Source organism: Ictalurus furcatus, chromosome 13 (genome assembly GCF_023375685.1).
Source record: "Ictalurus furcatus strain D&B chromosome 13, Billie_1.0, whole genome shotgun sequence".
Lineage (NCBI taxonomy): Eukaryota > Metazoa > Chordata > Actinopteri > Siluriformes > Ictaluridae > Ictalurus > Ictalurus furcatus.
Window position 1 is genome coordinate 25,019,540 of NC_071267.1, and position 23,224 is coordinate 25,042,763.

Genomic DNA, 23,224 nt, shown 5'->3' on the forward strand with positions numbered 1-23,224 from the left:
AAAAATACCAACACAAGCATAACATAATATGAGGTTCTTGCAAGATATTGACGCCTTATTCTGACTAATTTTTTTTTTTTACTGTTTCATATCATTTCGTTAACTCTCCCCCCCCCCCATTCTATGACAGAATAAATAAAAATAAATTAATGAATTAAAATAAAAATAAATAAATAAATAAATAAACCCCACCATGACTATGTCCTACATGACGAATAAATTGTCTTCAAAATGATAAAAAATAATTTGCCAAAACAAAGGCACAACACAACCTAAATTATCTGCCAAGGAAAACATGACGCTTGACATAAAGATAAAAATACTGTACATTTATTTTACTGTAAACCTGGAGAAATACTGGATAAATATCTTGAAAACCAATATTTAAGATACTGACTGCTATCATTTTTGCAGTGATTTCATGGAACAGTACACAGTGCCCATAATTAATATAGAATTTAATTGAACAAATTAATAAATAAATAAAAATTTAGAATTGAATTCAGAAATTTAGAATCAATTAGAATTGCTTAAAAGCAGCTTTCCAATTCAGAAACTTTTTTAATGCACAAACCATAACTGAAACTCACACAACCTGTGAGACTGTTTCCCGTTTATGGGTTTCCCCATCACGTACCACATGGTTCAGGCAGGGAGGATTTACTATTCATAACTGCACAATTTCTGTGAAAACTCCAACATCTCAAGTTTGGAAAAAAGTGTTTTATTACAGTTTTACCTATTAATTTCAATACACTAAACTCAAATATCCACATCTTTGTATGCAAGAACTAATTTACTGTTAAAACTAAGTTACTGCGAGAATGCAGGTCTCTATAGCAAAACAAGACTGCAAGTTACTGTTTAAATGTAAGTTACTGTTAAACTATTACTGAGACCATAACTATAAGTTACTGTGAGACTGCAAGTTACTGTTAAACTAAGTTACTATAAGACTGCAAGTTACTGTTAAAGTGTAAGTTACTGCAAGTTACTGTTAAGCTATTACTGAGACCATAAGTTAGTGCTAAACTATAGGTTACTGAAAGACTGCAAGTTACTGTTAAACTATTACTGAGACCATAACTATAAGTTACTGTGAGACTGCAAGTTACTGTTAAAATGTAAGTTACTGTTAAACTATTACTGAGACCATAACTATAAGTTACTGTGAGACTGCAAGTTACTGTTAAACTAAGTTACTATAAGACTGCAAGTTACTGTTAAAGTGTAAGTTACTGTTAAGCTATTACTGAGACCATAACTATAAGTTACTGTGAGACTGCAAGTTACTGTTAAACTATTGCTGAGACCATTAGTCAGTGTTAAACTAAGTTACTGTTATAAACCGTAGATTACAGTGAGACTGTGTTACTGTTAGATGGCAAGTTACTGTAAGACTGCAAGTTAGCGCGTTTTCAAATCACTTTCATTAGCATGAAAATTATTTTTGAAATACCCCCACCCCCCCGTCCAAAATGTTCATCCTTTCGTCAGCAAGCTTCGCACATTTCCAGCCAAAATTTTGGTGGTTCCCTAATAAGCATAGTTAACAGATGTTAATCGTATACTTGTCTATGTTAGCAAAGTCGAACATACATTGATAGATTTTAGTTCACATGAATGAAGTCAAAACATTCTCTTGTTACTTGGACAAAGCAAGGGCACTGGCCAATTGATTACTAATGTGAAATGAATTAAAGGGCCGGGACTCACAGGGGGTCCGTTCAAAACACCTACGCAACTGTCAATCAGATTCGAAAAGAAGCCTGCCCCCCCCCATCAAAATACATGAAAGTTGGAAGGTCTACTATTTCTTATTTCGATTTTGTGTTGAACTTAAAATTTTTTTAGCTACCTCTCTGAACAGCGCTCCATAGAAAGTCACTGTGAAAAAGCAGTCCACTGTCCTCATTGAAATATCCAGATCCATCAGCAGCCGCTTCTGCTCCTGGCTGTTCACCGTCGCCCGGATTCTCTAGATACACACGCGTAAACAATCAGTTCATTCAAACAGTTACGTAGTACGATTGAACGGGCGTATGAAATAATCCAGCAAAGAAAAACAAACAAACAAAAAACAATTATGATAAGATTAGGGCTGCACAAGTAACCCTATTTTAACTGCTCTAAATCATGAAAAAAAAAATTTGATCATTTCTGATCTAAACATGATTTCAATAGTGTGCAAAATAATCGTCAATATATCTGTTTTCAATTTGCAAGTTTTTTTTTTTTAAAAACGCAGAAAGTGTGTTAGTGAACAGTTAAAGGTTCAGAAAGTCCACACTAGTGCATCTCTAACCTTTACAGCCATGATTATGCCACTGGGCACGTGCCTCATCTTGTCCACCACTCCATATGCCCCCCTTCCCAGCTCTCCGATCGGCTCCAGATCATCTGCCTTCACCTCGAAATTCTACACACACACACACACACACACACACACACACACACACACACACACACACACACACACACAGGATTAAAGAGGTACTTCATCAGCAAGTGATTCATTCATTTACAGTGACTCAATGAATCCAGGATATGCATAAAAAGACACCAATAGTTGACCACAAAGGAGACAGAAACTAGATAAAGGACGTTCTGGTTTTGAAAATTATTAATAAAGGGAAAAAGCATGGTGGCTCCAGCAGTGGGGAGTGATGAAACAGCTCATGCTTGTTCCTTCCTGCTGCTACTTGCTCTAACTGGTTAACACCAGAAAGGGCTTTGAACCTGAAGGCCACAAAACAGAGCCTTCAGTAATTTGAGACCCTTTCAGTCCCCCTCATAAAATCCAACCGGTCTTTAATCAGACAGCCACCATTAAAGGGACTTTATGTTAAATTGTCGTGACAAAAAAAAAAAAAAAAAAAAAAGCCACCTCTGCCAATGGAAAATTCCACTTACTTGACGGGTTTAAAATAAATATTTTTACAGCTCAGGAGGCAGTAAAGCACATTCCTGTCTGCCTGCAATCAGAAGGATTCAATTGAGCTATAAAGTGCGCTGGGCCGTTCTTCAGGGCTCTGGGGGCGATTAATTGAGCCAAGCATTTATCAGAACCTTACATCACCACACATACAATAACGCAAGATATGAAGTATGTTCCTACGTATTCAGTTTGTTAACCGTCATAAGATAAGAATTCAAGTTTAGAGGATACGACATCGTCAAAATGACGCTTTGTGTTTAACTCTACGCATGAGCAAAAAGAAAGGACAAATCACACAAACACACACAAATAAAATAAAACAATATATAACTCTTCTAGGAATCAAGCCCAGTATCCTCACAGAACGTCTACACACACTGCCAAATGTAATACTGTACATGTGTTGCTCTTCAAAGCGTTTAATTTAATGTCATTTAAGATGATACTCAAAACATAAAAACACTATTTAAAATAACACACAGTGAAAATCTCATTTTTTTTAAGCAATTTTTGTACTTTCTCCAAGGCAAGCATCAAACAAACAAATGTGTGTGTGTATATTATATATATATATATATATATATATATATATATATATAAAAACACTAATGTAAAATTTTTAAACAAGACATTTAATTAGTTCTTAGGGCCTTGAATAAATAAATAAATAAATAAGTTATTTCAGACAAATTAAGACTTTCGAAGGAAATAAAATGTTTTCACACAGTCAAAGATTCACATTCGTAGATTTCTATGTTTTCTGCTTAGTCCTCAGATTTTGATGAGGTCTCTAATCACCTAATTGCTATTGAGCCGATTGCAATTATCTCTTACGCTTCCATGGAAATAAATAGCAATGTTCAACTATCAAGCACAATACATCCGCAAACACGACGAGGTTCATTCACAAAAATCTCACCTCTGTAATCATGATCAGTATTTTCATCGTCGCGATCAGATAAGGCTGTGACCTGTGACCTGTTTGCAAATCATTTCAATAGTAGCTGTAATTGCTACAATACGGCCTGTTTTGTTTATTTCTCAGTAACCTCTGTGTTTCCGCAATACGATCTGTATATTTTATTTTATTCACTGGGCCATTTTTCCTAATCAGAGAGAAAATTTTTATTTAGTTGCATGTCAATATCTGTTTAAGACTTTAATATGGCGCTCGATTTTGCCATATTACTTTCTATTTCGTTTTATTTCATAACTCTATCCTATTACTCCTTCTATTTCCAAGATATTACATAATATTTTGTTCTAATGCGCAACAATAGTACTCTATTCTCTATATATTTGTATTAGTATTGTATTACATATTATATTTTATTATTGTTAGTTATATTTTATAACCTAGTTATAAATGTCTATCCTATTTTCAACCAGTTTTTAACTGCATTATTCCATTCAATAAGTGTATAATAATAATAATAATAATAATAATAATAATAATAATAATAATAATAATTTCTGGGCAGAGAAAAAATAAATAAAAACTAAAAACAACTGCTAATCATGATTAGTTGTCAGCTAAAATTTTACACTTGGGAATTCAGGAGGTTAAAATAATAAAGATAAATAAAAATCACTATAATTTGCTAAATGACAGAATAATAAAGAATGAAGAAATTAATTAAAAAAAAGATAATAATAATAATAATAATAATAATAATACATCATGACGGAATAGATTTGGAGATTTCTTTGGTGTTAAAGGGAAATATGGAATAACAGGATGGAGAACAGAAGAGAGGAGAGGAGAGGAGAGGTCCTACCTTCTCTCCGATGGTAACGCAGGCTTTTGAGTCCAGGTCTCTCGGGGGTCTGGAAAATCACGAAGAAATCAGATTTAATCATATTTAAGGAGGTTAGTCATCCTTAATCACATCCTTGAACTCCCTTCAAAGAACTAAGCAACTTCCACATGCATCCTTAATTATGTCTTCATTATTGCAAAGTTCACTAGGCTAAGACTTAAGAAGAAGGTGTGTTTTGGTGGGACAGGTCAAATTTAGAAACACAAGATTGGAGAGAAGAAACAAAGAAAGTGCTTACGTAGCAGCTGCAGGTTGCTGCTCAAACGCCTCCTTAGGGAGCCTGGGCACAGGCGGCTTCTTCCTACCTGCACCGAGGAAAGAGAGAGAAAGAAACCAACATTATAAAAAGAAACATTAAAATGGTGACACTGACGCCGAAGATCAATGCAAACAAAGATGTCGCTACTTAAAACAGTACAATTGAACTGACTGAACACGTACAAGAAGGAAAAAATAAATAATAATAATAATAATAATGCGACGCTCTCCAGAGACGCCCTGCTGTATCGCTCTGCTTAGGAACGGCGAGAGCACTTACAGTTGGACGGCACCCGTGGCTCCAGATCCTGGCTGAGCGAAAGCGAGGGAGGGAGTGAGAGCGCGAGTGCACGCGAGAGCACCAAGTCAGCGCGAGTGTTGTACAGGAGCAAGGTGGGGAGACGAACTAACTGGGATGGATGCATTCTCTCATTTAAAAGCATTACACTGGCTCTCTCGAGCCCTACAGTCATAGGCAAGGCCTGTGGTGTGATTGGCAGGTAGGTGGGCCAATGGAGAGCCATAAAAGCAGCTCTACACACATCACATCACATCGCGGCTTGTTAAACTCATCCTTTCCACGCCACTGGAGAGGAATAACAGCAGCGGGCGCAGGTACGGCTTGGGCTGGAACAGTGTGTGTGTGTGTGTGTGTTGGGGGAGGATGCTGAAGCACAAGTAAAGATTTAGGGCTGGGATTATAAATTCTCTCTCTCTATCTCACACACAAACACACACTTACACACGCACACAGTGTTTGACCAAACATACAGGGCCTTCAATAATTAGTAGGTTTAGTGTAGGTTAGGTTTACGTAATGTCAACCTTTTGGCAGCCAGGAATGCTTCAATTTCTTTAGAAAGGAAGAAAGAAAGAAAGAAAGAAAGAAAGAAAGAAAGAAAGAACTCATTCAGTACATGTTTATTTTATGAACATATTCCAACTCAAATATTAGGTTCATTATTTATTTGTGCACGGTAAGGTTTGGAGTATTTATTACAGCCATACAGCTTGTGGTTTTTTTTTGTTGTTGTTGTTGTTTTTTAAATACCTGAACTCTCCACTCACAAAATACATGTTTATTAAAATTATCTTTCAAAGTCAACATTGTTTACTTATGATTTATTGAGGTCTGGATTTTATATGCGCGCTGGATTGTGATAAAGTGCGTTACAGAGAACAGAAACAGAACAGGCCACGCCTCCGTCGCCGGGACTCACATAAAACCAATGAAGCCATGCCTGCTTCACTGGAAAGGACACACAGGCCACGCCTCCTTCATTATGACTGACACACACACACACACACACACACACACACACACACACACACACACACACACAGGCAGTGCCTCCACTGCTGAGATTTTACATAAAAACAATTCAGTTCTGAGCAGTTGAGTTATATCGAGTTTCTTATTTAAGGGTTTTTCTGGTATTTATTTAAACAAACAAACAAATAAATAAACACAGGACAACGTGTTTAACTGCAGAAGCTAATTAAACTGTCGCCTTTCTCTTTGCATTCTATTTCCTCGTCACTCGGTGACTTAAGCGCGCACACAAAAAACTTCAATGAACAAATGTGGTTTGATATAGTAGCTACCGCTCTCACAATCACTCATCAGTAAGAGCGTTAGCTGCAGATTTGCATGTTTCAGTATACCGGCAGCAATGTTGCCTTTCATTTGAATAAACATTTGATTTTATTTGACGTAATTACTGTACACATATCTAGTACAATCAGAAAACTGAGACATTCCTCTTCACATCAACGTTTAAAACTGAAAATATACTTTGGGGTCAAAATAACAGTACGTCTCCAATTGGTTTTGGTTTCACGGACCTAAAAAAAGTACTTGAGCGTATTATGCCATTCTTACCATTCCTTGAATATATGTGCAGACTTTTAACAGTGATCTTTAGGAAACAGCTTCACCGTTCTGTGCAAAGTTTCATGGCGTACGTCATACGGCTATTAAAGGAATACTCTAGAGCTTTTCAACCGAACCCTTATCCACAGCATCTGTACTGTGTGTGTGTGTGTGTGTGTGTGTGTGTGATTACTACAAATATTCTGCACACGTTTCCCTGCACAGAGAAAACAGAAAACCCATTTACTCCAAACTCACTTATAACAGAAATCTAAGCAGATGTTGGATTCAGTCCATAAACATATTTTAAACGTGACGATATAATGCAAAACTACATCTAATCGACAAAACCACTTAAGGTCATACCCAACACTCCAATCCTAAAGCAATACGGCAAAAACATCCGTTATGAAAATGACGTGCGATAAGGCAGAAAAACGAGGTGTTCAAGCTGGGCTGTGGTGTCACACTGACTACGTTTACACGGACAGCAGTAATCTAATTATTGACCTTATTCTGAATAAGACAGTATTCTGATTAAGGTGTTTGCTTTTAGAATATTCCTTTCATGTTCAGGTTGTACATGATATAGAACATTGAGCGATTAACAGCACACGTCATTACGTCCCCACGCCACGCCGTCCCCTCCAGAATTTCACGTATCGACATACAGTTGGTCTTCGTTATGGGGCCGTATACAGTTTTGTGTGTTTTTAATTTAAATTTTACGAAAGCTTCAAGCGCGGTTAATTATTTGTCGTGCTGTACGTGCAAATAGACGACTGACTGAAGTCGTGGGCTGCGTACGAAACCGCGTACTTACCTACTATATAGTACATAGAAATACATGTATATCACCTACTATATAGCAGGCAAGTACGCGGTTTGGGACGCAGCCGTGCTCTCTTGTTTGGCGTCAAACGGTCGAGCGCTGCCGTGTGTGTACGCGTCCTGTCGCACAATGTGGTGAAAACTCTCACACGACGTTAATAGTGTGATTAAGGTGTGTGCATGTCTGTAATACACGTCGATAATGCGACTAAAACAGGAATACTCCACACGTCTTAATTCCATTTGTGTTTACTTCGAGTATGACTTTAATCAGATTAAGTTCATCAATAATCGCCGTTTACATGCTAGTTTCTTAATCAGAGTATCGTCTTAATCGGGTTCATATCGGATTATTGTCGTCCATGTAAACGCACTGACTGACAGATTCTCACCTCCAGCTCAAAGAATGAGAATTAGATTGAGATTTAGAGCTTACCAATAAAGTTAACACCCTTTAACTGAAGAATTCGAGGTGGCGTTCGGATACAAACGTGTCGCATAATTGCTGATCCAGTAAAGAATACATGAAAAAAATCAAGGTGGTGTAACGTGGCCCGAGGCAGACCGGAATCACTGTTAGCGCGACAAAGGTGATTTCATTCCAACAGCAGCAATTCTCCAGATAATACAGCATGTTTTATTCCTCTTACACCACAACGATTTGTTGATTATTTTACCCATTTAGAGTCGCACTTAATGATGCTGCAGAAGGTCTGAAAAACAAGTTCCGGTTATCACTTATGTTATAGCAGCTATAAAGTCGGTCCTTCACCACCATAATGTTACTGACAAACCACCAGAAAACATTACAAAGCATTGACACTGGAGACTCCTTCCAGAAAGTGTCCACTCTACCGGTCCGTGTGCAAGTTACTATTAGGGCTACAACTTACAATTATTTGCATAGTCGATTGATCGGCCGATTATTTTTTCGCTTAATCGGATGACGTAAACTGTTTGTCGAATTATATATGTTTATATTATATTCAAGTATTTATGTATTATTTTTATGGATGCACAAAAAAAATAAAAAATTCTGAATTAAACTCCAGTGCTAAATTAATAAAATCTCACTTTCACTGCACCTTGTGGTTTCTGTTACTCATTCCCTTTAGGCTTATTGTTCTATTTACGTTTACTTTTTCACCATAATGAACTTTCTTTTACTTTTACACTATCTGTCGTGACCCAGATGAGGACGGGTTCCCTTCTGAGTCTGGTTCCTCTCAAGGTTTCTTCCTCATATCATCTTAGGGAGTTTTACTTTACAGAGTTAAACTCTATACCAGTGGTCACCAAGCCCGTTCCTGGAGAGTTACCTTCCTAAAGACCGTAATGGTGTCCACCTGACCATCTAATCACCGCCTTAAGAAGTTCTTGATCATCTAAAACCGGTGTGTAAGAAAGTAGATCTCAAGGAGGAGGGTTGGTGACCACCGCTTCAGACTATCGCACGAGCGGAGCAGAGTGGAACGTGATCCATAACAGCAAACAGACGTTCGGCTGACAACGCCGAAAAGGTTCCTGTTCGACTCGTCTTTTTGACGTCCTCTTCAAAATATTAGCTGCATTCAGGGAAAATCTGTCTAGTCGTCACTAAAACAACGATTAACTCGTGATTACTTATCACGATTATCTTTTTATACCACAGCACTGCTGAATACTTGAATCTGATTGGTCAGAAGGTGTTGAATAACTTTCTACAACAGCAACTGGTTGCAAGACAAATCACGTTTAGTTTTTTTGTTTGTTTTTTATTATTATCATCATGCAGCATTTCTATAGTAACAACTACTTCACTGGACCTTGTATAGCATAATTATTAATCGATTTTTTTAAAGAATTCTGCTATAGTGAAGCTTTATGTATGGAGACATTTAGTTAACATTTATGGAAGGAGTCTCCGGTGTTTGCATTTTGCAACACCATCACCACCGGAAAGATTTCAATACGGTAGGAGGTTGCGCTTTCCAATTTCTCGTCATCATGACCAGCTGCATTTTTCTAGCGTGCTCATGAGACAGCTACTATAACTGAAGTGTCAAAAAGAACAATAAATAAATAAAACACTTCAGGATGTGCTGCTATAGGAAAATAATCCATTTTAAAGTAGCATTTCCAACTGCATGTGTATGACTCTGGACATGACATTACTCATAATATAATGGAGTGCTATTTTATTTATTTATTTATTTATTTATTTTTTTTAAATGTAGGGCACATTATACTTCATATTAAAGAAAACTAAACCAAAGGAGACAAAACAAAAACACTAGACAAAACAATACGAAACAAAATATCACACAACCAGACAGTTAAAACAACATACAGGGGGCTTGTGAATTAATGCACCAAATTAAAAACTCTAGCACTGACCTAACTTGAAGATAAGCTCACTATTACTGGATATCATTCCTCAATCGTTCAGTCAAAGTGTGTGTAAATGTTTGATTAAGCCAAACCGAACTAACATTCTCTGCCAGATTTATAAAGGTTTCGTGAACGCTGATGTTCTTTGCGCTCGAGTTTGTATACCGATCACCCACAAATCACAACGTGAGCTCCTGTCACAGCTCATTTGCATGTCGTGACGCCCACAAAATTCCATCCATTTTCCATACCGCTTATCCTACAGGGTCACGAGGAACCTGGAGCCTATCACAAGAAGCACGGGGCATAAGGCGGGGTACACCCTGGCCGGGGTGCCAATCCATCACAGGGCACGATCAGATACACATACACACTCATTCATACACTACGGACATGCCAATAAGCATACCATGCATGTCTTTGGACTGGAGGAGGAAACCGGAGTAAGCGGAGGAAACCCCCGCAGCACGGGGAGAACATGCAAACTCCGCACACACAGGGCCGTGGCGGGAATCGAGCCGCCGACCCTGGAGGTGATCCACCGTGCAACCCTCCCCCAACAAAATTCCATAAAAGGTAAAGTACACAGACAGATCGTCTCGTCCTCCTTTCATACTTCACCGTTCTTTCGTCATAACCGAAGGTTTAATTTCATTTGTCCTAATTTATGGATTCGTGTTGGCTCACGTTCTTTACTTTTTCATATTCCTTAATGAACGCCAATAAAACAAAACAACTGGTTTTCACAAAATGTTCTCAATGGTAATCTTAGTCCCTGACCTAGTGAACTAGCATGAGGATGCGTTTTGGAATCGAGGCTCCAAAGCACGTCCAGAAGTCGCTCTGGATTAGGGCGTCTACTAAACGCTGTACACATAATAAAATTAAGCACATTAAACACACTGAAGTGCAGTAATCCATGCTAATTATAAGATCTGAAGTCAATCAAGTTGAGGTTTACATTAGTCTTCTTATGTGTGGATTCACACACACTCAGGAGCTCCAGAAGGATACGAATGCTCTTCTGATTTGACACAATTTTCATGAATCTCCTGTAAACACTTGTAAACATGACTGATAAATAAATCTGTTCATATCCAGCTTGATAAACGAGGCCCACTCTAGTCAATGTCTAAGTAACTGAAGAACCCAAAAAAAAACCCGTCATCACGATTATAATAATCATCCTTGACCAGCGTTTTTACTCCAGTGGGAGACCGCTAACACCACTGATGTGCATACAGAGAATATCACATGAGGAAATTAATACGAGACCCTATCTCTCTTCAACTGGACACGAAGGAAGTGTAGGCAGAGGACGGCACGCAGTGTGTGGTTTTTGAACATCCGGAGCAGTGTGTTCCTGTGTTCCTGCCCTTTCATACTCCACACCCCCTCTCATGGTTGTGCTCCTCTCATTTTCAGTGCAGCTTTGTTGCCCAAAAGTCAGGAGGATCTCCTCCCACCCACATTTACACACACACACAATAGCAGAAAACTGACACTGAACTACCCCCCCCCAAACCACCACCATACACAAACATGCACGGAGATGTCCACGCTAAGCAGGTGCATACTCCGACAACTACCAATCCAGCTACTCCAGCTAAAGACGAGTTACATTTCAATGTTAACTACTTAAACGCTTTTGTATTTAAAAAGCTAAAATTTCATACTGCCTCAGACAGAACTATACACACCAGTAACTATAGTGTTTTTCTTTTTTTTTTGGACACGGTACTGGTTCCGGTGATTAGTTTGTTTTTACATTTCTTATGGACACACGTTAACATCTGTGATCTCGGTATTATCTTCATCTGGGCGGCTGTGGATCAGGTCTTAGAGCGGGTTGTCCACTAATCGTAGGGTTGACTGTGAGAATCCCAGCCCACGTGACGCCACATACTCTGCTCTGCTACCATTGGTGTGTGAGTGCGTGTGTGAGAACGGGTGAATGAGAACCAGTGTACAGCGCTTTGTAGAACCACTAAGATAAAAATAAATAAATAACTAATAATAATTTTTTTAAAAAAACAAATAAAGCACTATATAAGCGTAGACTATTTACCATTCCCACAGAAAGCATTCGCCTAAACGTCTCTTATTTACTATGCTTTATATTTACTCAGCAATTAAGAGTGTAACATAATGGGGGTAATCTGAGATTCAGACACAGCAAACAGGTCCAATAAGTGCTTTTTGGACATTCTTAGACTTTTAGGACACATCCTGTATTTATTTTTATTTTTTTTAAACAAACAAGGAGAACAAGGGCTATTTAGCCAAAAAAGGTTAGAGTGCCTTCTCACCTATTAGTCCGTTCGACAAGTCTGAAATCAGAGTAACATGAATACTATTGGACTGCTTACTACTTGGTTTTGTTTGGCATCACCTTGTACGATATTTTTTTTAAAAAGTAAACTTTGACTAAAAGGTGTGTATTAGGCTGAAAACATACTCGTAAAACTCATTAATTGGACAGAAATACAGCAACATACTCGTCCCTTTTTTCCCCCCCTCCCAATCAGTCCAAATCTCCAGAGCACATGGCATTTATGCAGCATTACAGCTCTATACTTTGGTTTGGTTTAGGTCTAATGGCTCAGTTTGGCAGTGCGCATCTACAAAAAAGAAATAAATAAGAATACACCGGGACCACCTTGGTCATACGCTCTCAGACTTGTTGCTTTGGTCTGCCTGCCTAAAGCACCACACCGAGTGGGAAAAACACACCAGGGCTCTATTCAAACAGACTAAACACTGCACGTGTGAAATACCCTACGGAATGTCACAATACACGGACATTAAACGAAGGTGAAGTTCGCTCTGGCCATCCTAGCGAGGTGCACCTTACTGCTGAAAAGTACTTTACGTGACGTTTCACAGAAGGCAAAGACATGACAATATGACCACCTAGTTATCTACTCAAACTACAGGGGAAGTGAACATCCCTAATCCTGACAATTACAACCTGTCACAGTTTGACACCTAATAAGCTACTGCAAACCGTTATCACAGAAGGAAAAAGTAGAAATCGGCAGGCTTCAGGCATCCTGCTACTCGTAGGGAGCTGAGAAACGGTTACGTAAGCATTAGCCAGACCAGTCCAGAGCCTCCAAATATAACAGGCGGTGGCGTGCCATGTCAAACGCTACTCAGCTGTCACTGCGTTCTGGCTACGAAGCCGTTTTTCCGTGCTCTCATCATCATCATCATCATCATCATCAGAGCTGGCCGGAGAGAGATGTAGAGATGAGCTGGAGACACTGGGACAGGCAGTGGCATGCTCTATAGACTAGAGGACAGCTTTCATCTGCGCCCAGCCAGCCAGGCATGTAAATTACCAATTCACCCACACACACACACACACACAAACACAAATCAGAAAGGCACTCTCAAACACACACGCACACGACTCGCACAGACGCTCTGTGATCTGCAGAAACTCTAAACAGCTCCATCTAAACATGGGAAGGAACCCAATCTGGTTGCAGAGACGCTACTTAAAGTGATGAAAAGCTCCACAGCTCCATCCTGAATTCATTTAGGCAACAACTTTCAAAGCCAAGAGGGGGGGGGGCAGTAATTATTTTTCAATTAAGAATGCACGGATTTCATTTGGAGTATCGCTAATTGAGCGATACTCACCTGTAACCCTGTAACCCAAAAAAGCACATTATATGGTGTGACATGACAGATCTTGCACATGAACACAGGACACGACTTGTCCAAAAGCAAACCTCCATCACGCCTGACACTATGCATAATTTACCAACAGAAATTCGCAGAAAGTCAACCGATAATTAAAGGTGACTCTCGCGTCGGTCCATGTACAGAGTACTGGTATTGAAATCATTTTTGAAAAATGTGGGCTCTGTGCATCCCTGCTTCCTACAGAGAGCCATGAACTGGTTCTCAGAACTATCCACAGCAATACTGCAATTAAGACAATGCAGTCCTTTCAGCGATTCAGGAAGCAGAAACTCTCCATGCTGTGCAGCCACACCTTCCATTCAAGGCAGTATCCATGCACAGCTAGATGGCATTCAGGTCAAGTGGCCTTCAACGGAACACTTCACCTAAAGAGTGCCAAAGCAGGTCATGGTGAACTTAAGTAGGAACACCTACTGGTCAAGGCTGGTGATGGTGTTATTGTTGTTGGGTAAAGTATGTCGTTTCCATGGAGGTAGATCTACAAAACATAGTCTGGACTGTGCTCAACTGACAACTACAGGCAAAGAAAGGACATAATATGATCGATGGATTATACAACTGCGCACTATTGGCAGGAAACAATGGTTCGCATGTATTGTTCTAGCAGCGTGGAAAGGGAATGAAATTGGCACTTCCTGGAGGACTTCAGAGAAAGACATTCTTTCCAGTTTTGTATCTTGATTGCTCAGACTTGTATCTTCATTAGGAAGTGCAGGTGGTGATAACAGACGTCAAAACGCTTCAACAAGCATTAGGTCCACCTTTCTACCAAATTCCAAACTTGAGCGAATTCGTCCACGCTGAGACAGAACCCCGGAGCATCTACTCGAATGTGAGGGTGACTGATATGGCTCGACAGGCTGAGATTTCGAACACGGATTTGAAAAATCACTGTTAAAATGGTGTGAAAAATTTGAGGTCATTCCTCCTGAGGGTTGCTCACCGGGTGCTGAAATTTCTCCACAACATGCCAGAAAGACCGACAACACCAAACGCTTTATGGCTGTTTCTAGGGTAACTATGATCCGGGAGCAATCTGAATCCCGAATGGTTTCTGAACCCCCACAGATGTGCACCACACAGAGCGAAATATAAATGGCTTCTACACCATAATGTAGCAAGATATGGCAAATAAGAAGCCATTTAGGATTAAGCATGTGGCTCATCTTGGTAGCTAGTTTTGCTAATATGAATTCAACAGATTATTCAATTTTACAGTTCATAAATAATAGTCTTGTTCAGGATCCAAGCTGAAGCAAAAGACGTACTACGTGTTAGTCAGACTGCTGACGTCTCTTGTGAATCATCATCGTCATCATGTTGAGTTAAAAGGTTAGTCATTTTGCAGTTTGGCTTTTGGCATAAATGGGAAAACTAAAGTATGCTGGGTCTGTTGGGAGTTGTTGAGTTTTACGAACTTTAATCAAAAACCAGTTAAGACTGGTTTCTCTGTGCATGCTTCAGTGTAAAAATTTGATAAGCCTAGCTTCTTCGAAAGACTCCTTTACCAACACGGCAACTAGTTTTTATTTATTTATTTATTTGAAATCAAAAGGGCAGCCACGTTCAGTGTAACGCGCTTGCCCATTCGTATGTCAACCAATGAACTCTCTCTACTCCATACAGCCTCTGGATATACGCCTAAAGCGCGCACAATCCAAAACAGATGGTGCCAAGACACAGTAGTTTGGCGGGTCTCATGAAAGCCAAGCTCCAGCTGTACATAGCATTTACATTCAAATGACCTCTAATTAAATCTCTCAAGAAGTCTCTGAGAAGTCTCGCATAGAGAGGAAAATAAAATAACCAGTAGCCCTAAAAATGCAGCGAGTTGTGAATATGTTCCTGCTGTTATTTTGCATGCTTCTAAATGGCCAATTGCTGGTTTAACTCGTGTGGTTTGGGAGCCTCTGATTGGTGACTACCATGGCCTCAGCATGCCTGGAGTTCCTGGGCAAGGACCAGGCAGCTTGTTGTCAACCTTCACAATCCCGCTAACGCACTCTGCCCGGAATTCCAACAATCCCAAGAGTTTGGCTGTGGAATTTCAAGGACCCGGAGGAGGAAGGATGAATCAGAGCAAGAGGAAGGAGAAGAGAGGAGAGGGGAGAGCGCGCGAGAGAGAGATTCGACAAACAAGCAAATGAAACCATTCAGTAGGCAACTACCCAAGTCTGTGTGAGAGCGAGAGAACGAGAGAGTGAGGGAGATGAAAATAACCTCTCTTAAGCTGCCGGCTGTTTGTCCCCACTGACCACTCTGGCAGTCTGTAAGACAGTGCACACTTCCAAAGATGGCAGACCGTGTAGGTTAGAGCTGCTGGGGCCGCTAGTTTGGGAAGAATGTCGTCACTGGCTCCTGTCTGCCTGCTTCCTCTGCAGGTCTTTCTACAGAACTCTCATGTCCAGACCAACGCCTCTACCATTATCCTGCGTAATGTCTTCCCACAAAACCAATCCTTACCCCCATTTTAGAAGAGTCAGGCTTACAAGCTACAAGTTCTGCCAAAGATTCCCTGTTTGTCCTCTTTGGCAGGAGACTTAACAAGGTTGTGCGAGGGAGCCGTGGAAAGAAAAGAAAAAAAAAAGAAAGGGGGACCACTCAAGATCAGATGTCAACTTCTTACCCACACTTCTCTTTCAGGCTGCTGCAATCACGATCTGCAATCTTACGCAGTACTTACCGTACACCATGACCCATAATGAACGCTCGACAGGTGCGTTAATGCACTTCGGTGTGTGAAACTTTCACATAGCGCTCATTAGATGTTCGACTCTTGCTCCGATCATTTCACCATGAAGATTGCCAAATCATACTATCTTGCAACTCTACAACCGGTCACTGCAACGCATTAGGTGAAGTTAAGTTTTCTCGATATGAAATCTCATGGTCGTTACATGCCACCTGAATTATGCAAGAGCTCCCTAAAAGCAAAATGAATTAGCGTTCTTGTTCCGCACGGAGAAGATTACTTCCTGCGTGTGCAAGAGCTTTAGCAAATTGTGCATCTAAGGCCAAGTAAGTTTGCCACTTTAATATCAAACTGATTGTGCTACTGCACACTGATGACACGAGGCGATTTATTAGCTCCAGTAGAGGTGCAGAGAAGGTCAAATGTCACAATGCAACCATCATGCTTTTCATGAGATTTCAGAAACATAGCAGGGCCTAGCACAGCCTGCTTATTTATTTATTATTATTTTATTTTTTTACCACATTAGCAGTGCAGATTAAAAGCAGACCCTTGTGGATTTCTAATAGCCTGTGTGATTGGAAGCAAGCCTTGAGAGTGCTATCGTAAAGAGACACCAGACTAGTTCAGAGAGAGAGGAGGGGGGGGAAATTTCCTAAAGTCAATTATTCAGAAGTCTACGAAAAAAAGGCAGATCAATGTCAGAACACAGCTTGCACAACCATGCATAGCTCACATCCTTCACAGAGAGAGAGAGAGAGAGAGAGAGAGAGAGAGAGAGAGAGAGAGAGAGAAAGGAAGAACAGAGCGGGAGATAGAGTGTGTTTTGCCCCCTCTAGGCAGGGCCTCTCAGTCGGACAGCCTGCATACCGAACAGGCTGACTACTCCCAAGAGATTCAACACCAGGGAGACACTATTTATGCTTGTCTTATTTTCAGCACACCACCTCTTTGCATGCGTGTACACTGCGTGATCGGTCAGACTTGAAATCCAGATCATTGATCAAATTGCTGGAAGCCTCGTGCAGATTCCCGACACAGATTTGCAGCTTGAGCGTTTCTCCCCGTTCAAGGCCTCAGTCGAAAGCCATACGGCCGAACGTCAGGTCTGCACAACGCAGAAAAACAATGCAATTGTTCCTGTTGCATGAAACACAGCATGGCCACACAGCCTTCCTACAATCAGCCTGTCGGAAAAATGCCAGATTTAGTAGCTCTGCAGCTAAAACGCATAGGGCGCATTTGCATGACAAATGCAACAATTGGGAGGCGTTACTTTAGGGCCGGCTGCAGGGGAGAGACATGGTGGGACCACAGCATGGTACACCATTGTGTCCAGAGACACATGCGATGTTTCAACTGCATGTAAAAGAAGTGGCCAGGAGGCATGACACGGCCATGCTGACACACGATGAAAAGAAAAGCAAAAAAAAAAAAAAACAACTCAACACAAATACAGTCATATGAAAAAATAACCACACCCCATATTTTGGATTTATTTTGGACGCAAACATTTAATCCTCTTTGAAACGGTGCCTATTAATAAAGGTGATACACTATCAAATGACACATCAAATTGACATTTTGTAGTAATTTTCACAATTTAAATGAACAAAAAAAAAACACATCAGTCACACAAGAAAAAGTAAGTACACCCCTACATTTATCACACCTTCAAATCCATAAAATTAGAATCAGGTGTTGAAGATCGGGTGCCAGTGATTAGAACCTGCTTAGGGAGTGCAGGTGGAACCTGCCTTATTTATACCCCTCTCATACCCAGTGTCTGGTGTTCCCTTTGCTATTGAGGTGCGTGGTGTCATCAAGCCAAGATCTAAAAAGTTCAGTAAGGCCTTCAGAAAAAAAGGTCGTGGATGCCTAGGACTCTGGAAAGGGATTTAAAAAGATCTCCAAATTATTTGACATACATCGTTATACTGTAAGGAAAATAATCTAGAAATAGCGCAGATTTCAAACGTCTGCAAATTTGTCCAGGACTAGCCTTCATAGCAAATTCAGACCAATAGCAGACCGTCTGATGCAAAAAGAAGTCTCCAAGAACCCCAAAATTTCATCACAGGATCTGGTAGTAAGTCTTGCAACTGATGGCGTCAAAGTGCGTACTTCTACAATCAGAAAGAGATTGCACAAATTTGACCTGCATGGGAGGCATGCTATGAAAAAGCCTTTGCAAGAGTACAGATTGCCAATGAGCATATAGTTAAAGACCAGGCCTTTTGGAATAATGTGCTCTGGACAGACGAATCAAAGTTGGAGTTGTTTGGCCACAGTAACAGCGGACATGTTTGGCACAGACCGAAAACAGCCTTTCAGGAGAAGCACCTCACACCAACTGTGAAGCACAGTGGTGGAAATGTTATGGTTTGGGGTTGCTTCGCTGCCTCAGGGACTGAACAGCCTGCATTCATTGATATGAATTCTGCATCATATCAAAGAGCGCTTGGAGTTAATGTGAGGCCATCTGTCCGAAAATTCAAGCTGAACCAAAAGTGAACTTTTCAACAGGATAATGATCCTAAGCACACTAACAAATCCACCAAGGAATGGCTCAAAAAGAAGAAATGGAGGGGTGTGGAACGGCCTAATCAAAGCCTGGATTTGAATCCCATTGAAATGCTGTGGGGGGGATTTGCACCACATGCAAGAAAACCCTCAAACATCTTGCAACTGAGAGAATATTGCATTGAAGAGTGGTCAAACATTCCAGCAAGCCTGGTGACAATTATGCAAAACGCCTACAAGAAGTTATTTCTGCTTAAGGGTGCAATACTAGCTTCGGAGGCCAAGGGTGTACTTACTTTTCCCACAGAAGAATCACATCTATTGATATTTCTGTTGAAAAAAATGATTGAAAAAGCTCATTTTCCTTGTCGTCTTTTGTTCAAGTATATCAACTTAATAGGCCTAGTTTGAAAACTTATTCATTTTTTTTTTTCACATGACTGTAGGTCCTTCCAAACAAATCACTACTCACGGCAAACACAAGCTTATAAACTAATCAAAAATGTTCTGAAAGTTATTTTGTGCTGCTCAAGTTGTCCTAGGCCTGTCGGTAACTCTCGTTTTTTTTATTATTATAAACAATGTGCTCTTCTGGAACCGGTTTCAGCACGTCTGCAACATCATGTGTATAGGTCATCATTGATCAACGTGCATTAAATCCGAACTCAAGACTGAATGCATGCAAATTGTCTGATTTTTTCCAAGCTATGTGCACAACAACAACAACAACAACAACCACAATGCTTTTTTTTAAAAAAAACCTTAATACGTCTTCGATTTGTTCAGTAGAATAAATAACTCATCATTCTTTCTCTGCACATGCGAATACTTTAAAACACGACAATCCATCTTGGAAGGGAGTTTCGTTTCATTCGTGTAACTTCCTGCCTCTTGAACCAAAACATGTCCGAACATTACCCGTCTTGCGTAGAACAAACGTCACAGAGAGCCCTTGGAGTGGGATCTGAAATGATTTCATGCTAATGCATGAAACTGAAACTGGGGAAAACTTCGTATTAAATGTTCAGGGTCAAAACATGATGGCAGCTTTATAAAAAAAATAAAAACATTTTTAAAAAAAACTTTAAAATGAAGAAAAAGAAAAGAATGAACTCTAAAGCAGAGAATCAGAATCAATCCATAAATGTGAAAGCAAGTGAAACGTCTATGTGGCTGACAGGAACTACGAAAAGCATGTGATCTACACCAGGTTACAAGGTTAAATCTGAATAAGCAACTAACCTAAAATTCACCAGACGCTTTAGGTTGAAAATCAGTTGTGCGTGTTTTTGCTTATTTCTTTAAAAGTCACACGTAAAACTACTCAAACTGGGTCCAGTTTCTGAATGAAAATCCTGCACAGGTAAACACCGCAGTCACTATATACAGCTGCTCCTCATCTGATGTCTGCTGACTGATCACGTACGGGACTTTCCAACCAGGAAATTTTACTCAAAGTACGATCATCAGAAAGTCTGTGGAAAAGCATGTTTCTCAGAAACACATGCATGATCGTCAGTATTTCAGTTGCATTGATAACTTAAAAGCCAGTCGAAAATCCACAGACTCTAGCCATTTCCTACAAGTCGACTTGTAAAATTTAACTCGCACAGCTCTCAGGTGAGCACCAGAGCAGTATGCTTGAACGTTAACCATGTTAGCATTGAAAAATTGTTACCCAAAGAAAACGCCTTTAACAATCAAGCATAACCTAGTTACTACAGATTAGTAATCCACCGTATATGTATTTATTTATTTGATGTAACTGATGCTTATTTAAGCAGCCTCCTCTCACAACCTACAGATTTACAACCATAATTTCTGAAAGGGGGGAAAAAAAAAAAGAAAAAAAAAAGTGCTTACACAATGATGATGACACAGCAACTGGAAAACAGAAGCTTCTAAGGAACACTTGAACGAAGCATTATAGCCCTGCCTTCCCACAATCCATTTCCTGGACACTCCCAAACTGTCCTTGTGCAGGTAGAGCAGTGTGTTTGCGTGCATGTTGCTGGGGCCACGACTCAAACCAAATCTTAAGACCGTGGAGCCAGGTGTGTCCCAGTTACGCATTAACACAACCACTCCTTTTCCGATATGGAAAACATCATGGCAGGGCCCCACATTCTTGCACAACGCCTTCTACTATGTGAACACTGACTTCTGCTCTGGGGCTGCAATCTTTTAAGCTCCACTGCTGCAGGATCAGACTTCTGACGTAGATCAGAGGCCATGTTTTAGAAACGTACGAGCTGGAAAACCTGAGGTTTTTTTTTTTTTTTTAAATTAGGGGTGGGATAGAGCGTGCATCGAGGTGCAAGAGCGTCTTCGGGTCACGATCGAGTTGTGGAAATCTTGCAACAGAGATTCATGGCTTGTTCCTTTGGAGAAAAAAAAGCTGCTTTTTTTTTTTTTTTTTTTTTTGCATTTCTCCTTCAATATGTTCTGACTAGCAACACTATATTTAGAATTTTTTTTTTTTTTTGCAAGGTCTGCCCATGCAACAGCCTGCTACTGGGCCAAAGCTCAGGGCGTCCCAATCATTTTCCATTACGCACAGTCACAACAAAACTAGCAACTCATAAAATCGTCTAAACTCCAGTGTTTAGATTCTTCCACCTCCGTTTGCTTTACCTTGCAACTATTTAACACAGATATTACAGTTAGTAACCAACCAACCCCCCCCCCCCTTTCCCTCCCCTCCCTCTACTATCTCCCTGTGCGTTGTTTGCAGGAAGAAATTAAAGTTCATTAACGCATTACTCCATGCACTTTGCATGCAATCTTACAAAATTCATCTCGTGCACGCTCTCCTGCAGAACACACAGCCATTGCAAAAGCGAAAACCGACCCACATGAAATGCACACAGATATGCAGATACATACATATTAGACGCTATATGTGTAACTAAACTCGCGCCGTCGATGTACAATCCATTATACTGCAAAGCGAGATCTGTTCAAAAAATGATCAAAGATTAAAAACAACAATGCTGCTCGAGGAAGAATGCACAACCGCTTTGCTTTGCTTTGCTAAAGGTTACTTAACACGAGCAAGCCCAGGAGAGCGTTTGTCTTACCAGGAAACTCTGCAGAAAAGAAAGGCAGATCTTAAAACAGGAAATGCAACTGACCCTTTTTAAAACACTTACAACTTTGAGATGCATTAGTAAGAAAAAACGTGCACGGCGCAAAACATGCAAAAGTGTGTGCAATAGCGACGTTTTGATATTTTGCTCTCTCTTTTTTTTTCTTTGCACGGTTCGCTTTTAAAGGCACTCACCTCCTCCTTTGGACACGGACATTTCCCCTTTGCTCCGGTGGGGGGGAGGGGAAGCACAAAAGACTCTGCGTTCGTTCTCGCTCCCTCCCTCCATCTCTCTCTCTCTCGCTCGCTCGCGCGCGCGCTCTCCTTCTCTCTCTCTCCCCCCTCTCTCTCGTGCTTCTTCTTCGGCGGTCTGGAGGACTCTCTCTCTCTCTCTCGCTCGCACTTTTTTTTTTTTGCAACAAAAGGTGCAGAAATATAAACCGTGATCTTCATGCACTCGTGCGCTGTCGGCCTGAAGTCGGCTCGTGTCGGTCCCGCGAGCGCGAGGCTGAATGCACGAGCTGCGGCTCTTAAAGGAAAAGGTGAATTTCTGTAACTCTGCAAAAAACAAACATGGGGGGGAAATGGGCTCGGCGGCGCTGAGCTACATGATGGGCCTGAGGCTAGCTAGCAGCAGCTGAGCTCACAGCGCCTAACTTGGATCAAGTGTGAACCCCCGTGTAAGAACGCGTTCTTCCGGTTATTACCAAAAAAAAAAACAAGCGCAAGGCTTCATGGGAATCGTAGTTTGGTGCGCTCGGATTTTTTTTTCTGAGGAAACCGGCGCAAGGCTTCACGGGAACTTGAGTTTTATTTTTATTGTAACGCCCGAACAATGCGAACTCTTTTTTTTTCTTCCGGTAAAATCTCGCGAGGTTTCATGGGAATTGTAGTCCACACGAAATGATCGTTGAAAAATGACCACGCCCCCCAAATGGCTGCCTACGCTCCTCATATAGGGCAGTTATATAAGGTGTAGTGTGCACTGCTTACCGTGACAGTCTAGTTTGTTTTTGGTGTTAACAGAAACCTTCCTATAGCCTACAAACACTGCATAATATCGACGGTCTTTCTTTTTACTGAATACACCTATTATAAATCATATACCATTACAAAC

General features: G+C 40.5%; 1 protein-coding gene across 2 annotated transcripts in view; it reads right to left on the reverse strand.

Annotated features, from left to right (window-relative positions):
- The window catches only part of map2k6 (mitogen-activated protein kinase kinase 6), a 37,598-nt gene extending 14,801 nt beyond the window's left edge, over window positions 1-22,797 (reverse strand). Inside the window, exons 1-5 of one of the 2 annotated variants that reach the window (XM_053639464.1) lie at window positions 22,303-22,797; window positions 4,997-5,063; window positions 4,717-4,765; window positions 2,306-2,419; window positions 1,859-1,978 (exon numbers count right to left, since the gene is read on the reverse strand). In XM_053639464.1, the coding sequence (XP_053495439.1) occupies window positions 1,859-1,978; window positions 2,306-2,419; window positions 4,717-4,765; window positions 4,997-5,063; window positions 22,303-22,396 (444 nt within the window). In that variant the 5' untranslated portion in view covers window positions 22,397-22,797. Of the gene's footprint in view, window positions 1-1,858; window positions 1,979-2,305; window positions 2,420-4,716; window positions 4,766-4,996; window positions 5,064-5,296; window positions 5,636-22,302 lie in introns of those variants that run through there. The other variant, XM_053639463.1, reaches the window with a different exon arrangement.
- Window positions 22,798-23,224: the final 427 nt, after the last annotated feature.